Source organism: Bufo bufo, chromosome 6 (assembly GCF_905171765.1).
Source record: "Bufo bufo chromosome 6, aBufBuf1.1, whole genome shotgun sequence".
NCBI lineage: Eukaryota > Metazoa > Chordata > Amphibia > Anura > Bufonidae > Bufo > Bufo bufo.
In genome coordinates, this window is record NC_053394.1 from 73590560 (window position 1) to 73603351 (window position 12792).

Sequence of the window (12792 nt, forward strand, 5' to 3'; positions counted from 1 at the left end):
CAGGTTCCTGTCTGTCTGAACTGCTCCTGAATGCATGTTCTAGCATTGTCATTAGCACATGGGGCTGGCATACAGCCTCTGGTAGTGGTTGGCATGGCTTCTCTCCTGGTTGTCTGGCATTGATATTGCACACACTAATGAATGCCCTCTAAAGGGTCATTACCATTGTGCCCTCCAGCCTGGAATTGGCCTTATGACTAGTGATGAGCGGCAGGCGTCATATTCGAATTCGTGATATTTCGCGAATACTTTGTAGAATGTTTGTCAAATATTCGCGAATTTGAATATTAAAATATTCTAGGTTCTTTTTTTTTTTTACTCGAAAATCGGCAAGGTAATGATCGCGTAATACGCAAATATTAAGCGATCAATACAGGCGTGGGTCAAAAACTAATATATAGCAATATAGAATATAGAATATAGTGCTATATATTCCTTTTTTTAGAATATTTGTAATTTTTTTCCATCTGAAGTCATGATTCCTCCCTGCTTAAAAGGAGTCTGTCACCTCCATATGGCCATATACAGCGCTTACATTGCCCTATAGCACACCTATACATGAATGTAACGGTACCTTTTGTCATTTTCTTTACACTTGCAGAAGCTGGAAAAACGAACTTTGATTCATATGCAAATGAGCACTCGCAAGTGCCCATGGGCGGCGTTCACTGTGTTGGAGCCCAGGCTGCCCTGCCTTTTTTTTATGGCCCCCCCAAGCCTCTGCCTATGCCTGCCCTCCTATTCCCTTGTGTCATCCTTCGGTCTGGCTGAGATCCTGCACACTGCCTCGCCAGGGCATGCACACTGCGATGCCCATTTTTGGCATGGCATCGCTTTAACTACTGCTAAATCGCGCAGGGCAAAGGCATTTTTTGGAGATCCGGTGACGTACCGAGGCTCTCCATGGGGCTGCCAGGAAGCCCGGTGATGTCACTGGCACTGATGGGCGGGATTTAGCGCTGCCCTAGCCAGTAAAACGACTAGGGCAGCGCTAAAGCCCGCCCATCAGAGCCGGTGACGTCACCGAACACACTGCCAGGCGGAAGTTTTCGCCCGGCAGTGTGTTATTGAAAACAAAAGAGACCTTGCCTTGCACGATTTAGCGCAGGGCAAGGGAGCGCATCGGAGCATGAGATGTTCAGATGCTAGCCTCAGGGGGGCTGCCGGGGTGAAAATAAGGGTATGTCCGGGTTCAGCTCTGAACCCAGACAACCCTTTTCAGTTGCTTGTGGGCCAATGACTCATTGGCCCACAAGCAAGAAGCAGGAAGGAATCATGTGTTCAAATGGAAAATATGACGAATATTTGATATAACGCATATATAGCACTATTATATTCGCGAATTCTTGAAGTGCCGATATTCGAGATAAAAATTCGCTTTTCGAAAATGACTTGGCCGTCATTTATAAGTATGACGCACGTTGCACACGCCGTTTTTCTGGTGGACTTCCCACGTTTCCTGGCCTGTGACGCATGGACACCTGTGTTGCCTCAGTGGTGCAGACTGGATTTCACATCCTGTATTTGAATGTGGTGCCCTGACCTTATAACGTATGACCGTGCCTGTAGCCATGCCTCATTCCCTTTTCCTGTTTGTCTGTAAATATTTCAAGGTCTACTTAAAGGGACAGGAATCTTGTAAAACTTGTTCAACCCTAAAGGGATTGTCCGATTGTTTGAAATTGCTGACCTATGCTCTGGACAGGTCATCCGTATCTGATTGGTGGGTTCTGACACCCGGGACCCCCGCAATCGGCTGTGGCCTCTTCCTAGCCATTGACGTCATGTATATCATTCACATGGTCTAGGCGCAGCTCAGTCCCAATCAGCCGCTAACCAATTGATGGAACTTGCCTTGGCAATCTGCGTCAGAGAGCTGCAGCCTCCTTAAGGGCACGGCTACACAGCGACATTTGTAGCGTGACAAAAGGGTACAGCTACACTGCAAATGTCGCGCAACCTTTTTTTGTAATGATAGTCTATGGTGTCACACTGCGACTGCAACATGACAGTTGCACAGAAATCCAACTTGGATGTCATGTCGCAGTGCGACCCCCATAGACTATCATTACAAAAAAGGCTGCACGACATTACTGCGACAAATGTTGCCGTGTAGCCCCAGCCTAAACTACTGATGTGTGGCACAAATGGCTGTGGTCCATCTGATTTAATACGTTGTTTCTCCTTGTTGATCTGAGGCTCCATTCTCGAGTATGATATGCAAATTTGGCATTTGGTGCAATGAGGACATCACCATTCCTCTCGTTGCACTCAAGCTCCGCTGCTTTCAGTGGTCAACCCCTCCCTTTCTGTTTTGATTGACAGGGCAAGGCAGTGGCTAAGCAACGAGGGAGGGGCAGGCCACAAAAATGAGTGGAGCTTGGGTGCAACAACAGCAATGGTAACACCCCTATTGCACCAAAAGCCTAATTTGCCTGTTGGGCAAAAGTTTCACAACTTGGTAATGGGGCCTTGGATAAGCAAACCGTAAAACAGCATTTTAACCCCTTCCCGACATATGACGTAATAGTACGTCATGGCGGCAAGTGACTTGCCGCATTTTGACGTACTATTGCATCATGGTGATCGGGCGGGGACAGAAGCGGTGCATGCCCGATCACTGCAGGGGCCCGGCAGTCCCTGATAGCCGGGCCCCTGCTGTATCCACCGGCATCGCTGTAAAAGCTGATGCTGGCGGATTAACCCCTTCTATGCCGCGGTCAGCCATGACCGCAGCATAGAAGGGGTTTGCGGCGGGTGAGGGAGACAAACTATGTGTCTATGCGAACAGTTTGATAGGGAGGTCGCTGGTGACAGATTCCCTTTAAATCTCTGCTCCTTCTGAGCTCTGTTGTACACGGGGGGGCCATCTGATCAGTGACTGATAGCATTCCCTTTTATGTGTGTATATGTAGATAGCTGTCAGTCACTGAAAAGACGTCCCGGCGTGTACAAATGCTCTATAACATGCTGTCGGCAGATGGCAGTGCATTTCTTGGTGACTGGTTCCCTTTAAATAAACATTTAGGGCTCATGCACACGACTGCTGGATGTTTTGCGATCCGCAAAACACGGATACTAGATGGGGGCATTCTGCATTTTGCAGAATGTAATGTCCGGCCCCTGATAGAACTGTCTTATCCTTGTTCGTAATGCAGACAATAATAGGACTAGGGGTGCACCGAAATTTCGGCAGCCGAAAATATCGGCCGAAAATGCACCTAATCCACTTCGGCCGATATTGTTACATATCGGCCGAAAATATGGGGTGTGGGATTTGTCACCCACCATCTGCGGGCGGGCGCCGGGCGGGCGGTTTACTTTGTCACTGCATCTTAATTTTACCTTACAATCGTGAGGCTCCAGTAACTAACAACTCTGCAGGCAGAGCGGAGGCCGGCGTAACGGCACTTACTCACGTGACGCGCCTGCTCCGCCTCCTTCATTCATAAAGTGGGCGGAGCAGGTGCGTCACGTGAGTAAGTGACGTTACGCCGCCCTCCGCTCTGCCTGCAGAGTTGTTAGTTACTGGAGCCTCACGATTGTAAGGTAAAATTAAGATGCAGTGAGTGATGCTGTGAGCAGCAGGGCCGGGGCTGTTATGGGTAGGGGGATCGGTCTATGGCACTGCTATGGGGAGGGGGGATCTGTGCACTGCTATGGGGAGGGGGGATCTGTGCACTGCTATGGGGAGGGGGGATCTGTGCACTGTTATGGGGAAAGGGATCTGTGCACTGTTATGGGGAAAGGGATCTGTGCACTGTTATGGGGAAAGGGATCTGTGCACTGCTATGGGGAGGGGGGATCTGTGCACTGCTATGGGGAGGGGGGATCTGTGCACTGTTATGGGGAAAGGGATCTGTGCACTGTTATGGGGAAAGGGATCTGTGCACTGTTATGGGGAAAGGGATCTGTGCACTGTTATGCCCATAACAGTGCACATATCCCCCCCTCCATAACAGAGCCACCCACAGATCCCCCTCTCCATAACAGCGCCACCCACAGATCCCCCTCTCCATAACAGTGCACAGATCCCCCTCTCCATAACAGCGCCACCCACAGATCCCCCTCTCCATAACAGCGCCACCCACAGATCCCCCTCTCCATAACAGCGCCACCCACAGATCCCCCTCTCCATAACAGCGCCACCCACAGATCCCCCTCTCCATAACAGCGCCACCCACAGATCCCCCTCTCCATAACAGCGCCACCCACAGATCCCCCTTTCCATAGCGCCACCCACAGATCCCCCTCTCCATAACAGCGCCACCCACAGATCCCCCTCTCCATAACAGCGCCACCCACAGATCCCCCTCTCCATAACAGCGCCACCCACAGATCCCCCTCTCCATAACAGCGCCACCCACAGATCCCCCTCTCCATAACAGCGCCACCCACAGATCCCCCTTTCCATAGCGCCACCCACAGATCCCCCTCTCCATAACAGCGCCACCCACAGATCCCCCTCTCCATAACAGCGCCACCCACAGATCCCCCTCTCCATAACAGCGCCACCCACAGATCCCCCTCTCCATAACAGCGCCACCCACAGATCCCCCTCTCCATAACAGCGCCACCCACAGATCCCCCTCTCCATAACAGCGCCACCCACAGATCCCCCTCTCCATAGCGCCACCCACAGATCCCCCTTTCCATAGCGCCACCCACAGATCCCCCTCTCCATAACAGCGCCACCCACAGATCCCCCTCTCCATAACAGCGCCACCCACAGATCCCCCTCTCCATAACAGCGCCACCCACAGATGAATTTCATTCATGAAAAAGAATTATTAATAAAATCATTAAAAAAAAAGTATTTTAAAAGTATTTGGGCAAAAAGGCAGTTTCGGTTTCGGTTTTCGGTCAAGGGCATCCTGAATTTTCGGTTTCGGTTTCGGACCAGAATTTTCATTTCGGTGCACCCCTAAATAGGACATGTTCTATTTTTTACGGAAGGGACATAGGGACACGGAATACAGACATACAGACGGAGTCATTTAGTTTTGTGTTTTTTTTTTTGCGGCCCCATTGTGGTGAATGGTTCTGCATGCGGTCTGCAAAAAAAATAAATGGAATGGACACGGAAAAAAAAATACATTCGTGTGCATGAGCCCTTACACCGAGCCGATGAGCAGAAAATTGTCAGGAAGGAAGGGTTCATTACTGATAATTGTCTGCTCATCAGAAGAGGTGAGAGCTGCTTTTACATGAAGCAATTGCCTCCCCTGTATGGGAATGAGCTAATGCCTTTGCTTGTCCTCATACCCTGGTGTCTGCATCAACCATGAATTCGCCCAATGAACAAGTGCTTGCTCGCTCATTGGGTGATCGTCAGCCCCTCTACATGGGCAGATTATCGGGAATGAGCGTTTGTACTGACGTTTGTTACCCGTTATTGGCCCTACAGTTGTGCGGTGTAAATCGGCCTTCAGCAGAGGATGTTTGATAAGTGGGAGCGGTAAAGGAGGCATTTTTCTCTGATAAGTTACAAAGCTTCTTCTATTCACCGGCGCTATTGATTTATACAGAGTGCGTGGCAGCGACAGTGACTATTGAAATGTAAGAACATTTCCAATACTTCTTGTAATGTGATTTTATTAACATTTCCAGTCATTTTATTCTCCAGTATTTTCTATAAAGGAAACATGCATTATTGATCAAGATGACTTCCGAAGCCGCTATCACTCCATCTAAAAGCCGACTTCAAAACCCAGGATACAGAGACTTCTATTGGCTTAGGTCGTTTGTGGCAGGAGGTAAAACACACTTTTCTATCCTAACAGTACATAACTAAATGTTTTATGAACCTAAATATAAGTTGGTTGACCAAGAAGGAAGTGTCTGATACGGTAAAAGAAATGCTGAATGGCTGTAGGAAAAAATGGCGGCATGCAGTTAGAAATTACGTACATTTCTCGTGAAATTCTCTATTCTGAGGAATATCTAGTTCTCAAATTGTCTGCATAGGGATGGAAAAAAAATACTACACAATGGACAGAGTCTTCTGCTTCCCGCTCTGTCCATTGTTCTGTGTCTAGCAGCCGCAGTTAGGGTCCATTCACATGTCCGTGTGTGTTTTGCGGATCCGCAAAACACTGACATCAGCGATGTGCGTTCCGCATTTTGCGGACCGCACATAGCCGGCATTCTCATGGAAAATGCCTTTTCTTGTCCGCAATTGCGGACAAGAATAGGACATGTTCTATTTTTTTTGGGATCGGAATTGTGGACCTGGAAGTGCGGATCCGCAATTCCAGATCCGGGCAGCACATCGTGCTGCCCCATAGAAATGAATGGGTCCGCAATTACTTTGCGGAACGAAATTGCGGACTTGTGAATGGACCCTTAACAGGTGATTCGTGGGGGTGCTGGGTGTCGGGCCCCCACTGATCTGATATTGATGACCTATCCAGAGAATAGGTCATCAATATCTAAAAGGTGAAAAACCACTTAAAGGGGTTGTCCTCTTTTGTTTTATTGATGACCTGTTTTCAGGATAGGTGTAGAGAAAAAGATGGCTTCGGCAGCATTCCGCAATATCGAAAATACTTTAATCGTACCTCCAGACACAAATGGCAACGAACGTTTCGACTGTACACCAGTCTTTGTCAAGCCTAATGACATAAATTCTGATAGGCATATATATACCCCCCTCACATAAAATACACACCCCGTTACATCATTAGTGCAAATCACTGCATAATAGGATACACATGTTCATACTTCAACTTACAGCTAACGACATGTCCATCGAGCTCGTGTAGTTCGCCTCGGCGTTCCCTTATCTGTAATGCGCAGCCGCGTCTCAATCCATTTACAACCCGGAAGTATCATGCGTCGCCATGGCACCCGGCGGCCCACGTTTCTCTAGCCAATGAGCTGCCAGAGGCACCCACTGACGTCACAGACTGCGCGTCCACCCCGCGACACTCACCCAAGTGCGCACGCCCGCGCGTCAATGGCGTGGGTCACATGAGGTACGCAGCCAATGACAACACAGCGCAAGCACCGGCGCCATGACAACGATGACGCCACGGTCAACGCTGCTTACTATGAAGTAAATATGTGCTATCCGTATCCCAAGTGAACAGGTCTGTGCACTATATGGACCACACCGATGATTGCCTGATTATAAAGGGACATCAGACCGGACTGTACATATTCACAATCATAACAGACATAGAGAAAATACATATCATAACAAGTGTGGTGCCCAGCAGCCACACATAGCAATATGAACAGTGTATCCCATGTATACATCACATATAGACCATCATCATAGCACTTTGACATATAGATTGGGGACTGATCCCCCGGGGATGCGCTACATATATGTTAAAATCATGATGTCCCTATACTAAGAGGACAAAACAATGACAAATATCAATCGATGGATGAGACATTAAACTCTAGATTCAAACCAAAAGGTTGAAGGGACCTAAGGGTATGGATCCATTTAAGTTCCTTTTTCCTCAGGATTCCCTTCCTGTCCCCACCCCTTCTCAAATATCCTACGCTATTGATAGCCCGAAATCTCAATTGATTGATGGAATGTTTGCAATCAATGAAGTGTCCCCAATCTATATGTGAAAGTGCTATGATGATGGTCTATATGTGATGTATACATGGGATACACTGTTCATATTGCTATGTGTGGCTGCTGGGCACCACACTTGTTATGATATGTATTTTCTCTATGTCTGTTATGATTGTGAATATGTACAGTCCGGTCTGATGTCCCTTTATAATCAGGCAATCATTGGTGTGGTCCATATAGTGCACAGACCTGTTCACTTGGGATACGGATAGCACATATTTACTTCATAGTAAGCAGCGTTGACCGTGGCGTCATCGTTGTCATGGCGCCGGTGCTTGCGCTGTGTTGTCATTGGCTGCGTACCTCATGTGACCCACTCCATTGACGCACGGGCGTGCGCACTTGGGTGAGTGTCGCGGGGTGGACGCGCAGTCTGTGACGTCAGTGGGTGCCTCTGGCAGCTCATTGGCTAGAGACACACGTGCGCCGCCGGGTGCCATGGCGACGCATGATACTTCCGGGTTGTAAATGGATTGAGACGCGGCTGCGCATTACAGATAAGGGAATGCCGAGGCGAACTACACGAGCTCGATGGACATGTCGTTAGCTGTAAGTTGAAGTATGAACATGTGTATCCTATTATGCAGTGATTTGCACTAATGATGTAACGGGGTGTGTATTTTATGTGAGGGGGGTATATATATGCCTATCAGAATTTATGTCATTAGGCTTGACAAAGACTGGTGTACAGTCGAAACGTTCGTTGCCATTTGTGTCTGGAGGTACGATTAAAGTATTTTCGATATTGCGAAATGCTGCCGAAGCCATCTTTTTCTCTACACGTATACTATTTGGCCTGATGGATCAAGGGCCTACGGTTAGGCTGCTGCATTGATACAGACGCATTATCCTGAGACCGCACAGTGCTGCTTCTACACTACTATTTGTTTCTGTTTTCAGGATAGGTCATTAATAACAGATCGGTGGGGGTCTGCCTGCCGGCACAGCACTCGTACGTTGTCATCTCAGCGGCGAGCAGTTGTCATTACAGCTCCGCCATCCCGTTCACTTAAATGGGAGGGCTCCGTCCTATTCACTTGAACAGGTGATGGAACGGCTTAGGTGTAATTACACCTGCTTGCTGTAATGTCCATGACGAGCAGGTGAAGAGAAGGCGGCACTTGTATGAGCGCTGCATTCTCTTCAAAGAGATGATTTGAAGGGGGGGGGGGGGGGGGGTGCTGCTGCTGATCTGATATTGATTTAAATGGAAGTGTGGATATTGTCCCAAATAAAGCGGTAAGGCTCTGTTCAACCAGTCATTTGATAAAACAAACGTCTCCCACTACACTTGAATCCTAGGTAGTCAGATATTCTGTTGTTTAACTCTTTTATTAAAAAAAAATATGGATCCGGTGCTAAATACATTGAAAGTCAATGGGTATCGGATCCGTTTTTTTTAGGCTTCTAAAAAAAACAGATCAGCTTTTTCCCGTTTTTATGACTGGACACAAAACGGCAGCTTGCAGCGGTTTTGTGTCCGGTCACAAAACTGAATGCTGACGGAACAGAAATCCTGATGCCTCCTGAACAGATCTCTTTCTATTCAGAACGCATGAGGACTAAACGGAATTTATTTTTTCCAGTATTGAGATTCTCTGCTGGATCTCGGTACCGGAAAACAACAATGCAAGTGTGAAAGTAGTCTTAGCGGCCATGACGCCCATGTCTTCTTTCTTCTATCAGCAAAATAATAGATCTTATGGACTTTTCCTGCGTGACTGTTATTAAAGTTAGGTCTATCAGCGTAGAATAAAATAACGGTAATATACTTTCTGTCCATTTTTATCTAGGCGTTGCAAGTTGCTGCGCGAAATCCACCATTGCACCTCTGGACAGGGTGAAGATTTTGTTGCAAGCACAAAATGTCCACTACAGACACTTGGGTAAGAAAAAGGTCCTAATGGATTTAACGGCATTGAGTAATTTTCCCATTGGTGGCTTTTATCATTTAAAGGGACCTGACAAAGCTAATGGAATGAAATGCGGTTTACCACAGAGAAAATATTTCACACGTTGTACCATTTTACTTGCTTGTAGGAGTTCTGGCCACTGTATTTGCCATCAAAAAGAATGAAGGTTTCTTGGGATTGTACAAAGGAAATGGAGCCATGATGGTCAGGATCTTTCCCTATGGCGCCATACAGTTTATGGCATTTGACAAGTATAAAAAGGTACTTTTTTCATTTTTGTCAGTTTGTTACCAGTTCGCCACTCTCCTCCTATACTCTCCTTGCGCACGGAAGGACATGAAGAGCAGGGCCCACAGTAGTAATTCAGGGAGGAAAAGAAATTCCAGCACTTCAATGGAAAGTCTGTAAAACAATATATATTTTTTATTAAGTCCACTTTAAAATACATCCACATGTGGATCCAGATCAGAAAACTGCCTTAAAGGGGTTGTCTCTCTTCAGTAGATGAAATTTATCCAGGGGTGGATTGGCAACTTAAAGTGGCCCCATGTTGTCGGCAGGACTAAATTGATAGAAAACAGGGGTCAACAGAAGTAGACAGGGCCTGCAATACCATAGTGCAGCACAAAGTACCACCGCAGCAGAATCCAATACCACAGTGCGGCTCAAAATACTGCCACCCTCTCCACAGTATTCAACTGTATCATCGTCCTGAAGATGGTAATACAGTACATGGGTGCATTCTTTTGGATGAGGGCGGTTATAGTCCTATTTAACACAGTTAATTTTTAGGTCAGCCCCTGAGCTGTCACTTACCAGGGACTTTAGGTGACAGGGAATAGAACAGGGCGACGGAGGCCACTACAACTCCTTCCTCCCACCTATCTCACTGAAGTTCCATTGGTGGTCTGTGGCAACGGCGCTCATGGCCAGAGTGGAGGGAGGGCGTAAGCTAATTGGTGGAGGCGGACGTTCCAGCCTGGCGCACACCACCAATCAGCATTACCTACATGCGGGCAGCAGCGGAGGAGGAGAACTGCTCTCCCCTCCTCTTCTATGGAGCGGACCCAGGCAGCAGCGGTGTACTATGGGTGTGCAGGCTGGCGGCATTCAGCTTCACTGAATGCTTAACTGCAGCCTCCCGCCACACACTTACGGTAAATTGCAGTATCAGGAGCAGGCTAATTAAAAGCTCCTGCAATACAGTTGGCCAGCTTGATTTTCGACAGATTCGCTTTATAAGACGCAGTCACTTCCCCCCTTCACTTTGAGGGCAAAAAAGTGCGTCTTATAAAGCGAAAAATACAGTAATTCTGCCGCTGTTGAATTTCCCAGGCAGATTTGTATAACTTTATATTAAGAAGGCTTCGTGATCAACCATGCATTATAGGCCAGATTTATCCTTAAACTCTGCCACTTTTATGACGTCAAAGCCGCAAACTGCAAGTTTGCAACTTTTTAAACTGAACATTTCTCTGCCAGCCTTGCCACTTTCATAATCTTCTACACCAGTTTTCTGGGCTAGAAGAACATTGAAATCCACTCCAGCCAGGGGCTGACGTAGATATCGGTGTGGGTGCACAGGCTGCCATATGCTGCGCCTAATGTATGAGGAGGTGTACGACTCGCGTGCCCCGTCTATGATAAGTCTCCCCATATGTATTCCATATCCCACTGATCTCGCTTGTCTGGTGATGTAATAAATGAGAAGATACGGGCTATCCATGGCTTTACCACAGACATATTATTTATGTGTCATTTCTATGGTCGCATTTAAATGTAGAAAATACGCCTAAAAGACTGAAATGAAGGGTTTCTGAATGGTTTTCCTTGTGATCTTCGGCAGTGTAGGAATGCAGTAAGCATTTTATCCCAAGGAGAACTTGTTGACTGAAGGTTGCATGTTTGACCGAACATCCCGATCACTGCTGAACTTTGTAACTATAAAATGTGACACGTGATATTCTGTCAGCATTACAACACTTATTTCTTCCAGCTAATCACAAATATCTGTGCAAGTAGCTGTTGTTGACTGACTATGCTTAAAGTGAAACCCCACCTTGTGTTATCATGTTGTTTTTAGATCCAGCATATCAGACATCCCAACCTGCAAAAACTCATTTCAGGGAGGTTTTCTTTTTTTTTTCTTTCACAAACTTTTTATTACATTTTCCAGACATATGCAGTATCTGCACACTTTGCTCTATGGTGTGGAGGACTGGGCTCATTACCCTGCCCCAAATTATCATATTTATCTATATGATTAAAGGGATTCTGTCACCACCTATAAGCCCTGTGAGCTAAACATCTGCTCATGTCCAGGGTAGCATTCAGATTTCTAAGGTGGCCTTATAAAAGCTATTTGTGGCTTTATTCTGCGGAAAACAGGTTTTACTAACCTGTCAATCATTGAATTAAGGTGCCCAAGCAGGGGAGGTCTGTGGATGCATGGTGCCCGGCCGCACGCATCGCCGTTCGTGCCCAGCGCCGCCTTCTACTTCTCAGTGGCACCTCTCCCTCCCTCCCCCCGCTCTGAGATCCCGCGCGTGGGCACAGGCTCAGCCTGATGCGCCGTTGCGGACTGCTGGCATCGGCTTCTTCTTGCACTGTGCGCACGCGCCGAGAAGGGGACACTGCTACAGGTTGCCGGAAAGGTTTACTGCGAGTAAACTAGAGATGGGAAGTTCGGATCTTTTACATGAATCAGTTCATTCAAATGAACCCATTCATGAATCGAATCTTCGGTTCATTAGCTGAGCTGAAAAGAAGCAAGTGAACCGAAGCTTAGGTTGCGCAATGCGCATGCGCGGATGCTTCGAATCACTGGCTGACTCGCTGAGTCGGCTCTTGGTCTGTCAGGAAGTTTACTCTTTAAAACCCTGTGTGTAATTATCTACCCCACTGTAGGAAAAAAAACAAGCATCCAGGGGGTTGAATTTAACACTGGGGTAAATAATATAATTAAAATGGAGGGTTAAATGTGTAAATGTATAAAAAAAAAATACATCTCTCTCAATAGTTCTATAGCTACTGAATGAGACAGAAGAAAGGATGCCTTTAACATATAGATCTCCTTGAGAAGCCAATTTGACCCTAAAGGGTTAATTCAACCTGAAATCTAAACTCTGTCCTGTCACTTCTCTTATCTCTCTGCTCTGCTATCAGTAAACCTTTCCAGGATATATTGTTTCACATGCGGGTGTCATGGAGCCGCTATCTAATAGTGGGAGACTCCCTGAACGTCCGGGAGAGTTGAGATCCCTGATTTATGGATTATTCATT

The 12792-nt window shown here is 47.0% G+C and overlaps 1 protein-coding gene across 2 annotated transcripts in view; it reads left to right on the plus strand.

Moving 5' to 3' along the window:
- SLC25A16 (solute carrier family 25 member 16) overlaps positions 1 to 12792 on the plus strand; it is a 29549-nt gene that overhangs the window by 179 nt on the left and 16578 nt on the right. Inside the window, exons 2-4 of one of the 2 annotated variants that reach the window (XM_040434748.1) lie at positions 5627 to 5756; positions 9391 to 9483; positions 9638 to 9771. In XM_040434748.1, coding sequence (XP_040290682.1) covers positions 5663 to 5756; positions 9391 to 9483; positions 9638 to 9771 — 321 coding nt within the window. In that variant the 5' untranslated portion in view covers positions 5627 to 5662. The remainder of the gene's footprint in view (positions 1 to 5626; positions 5757 to 9390; positions 9484 to 9637; positions 9772 to 12792) is intronic. The other variant, XM_040434749.1, reaches the window with a different exon arrangement.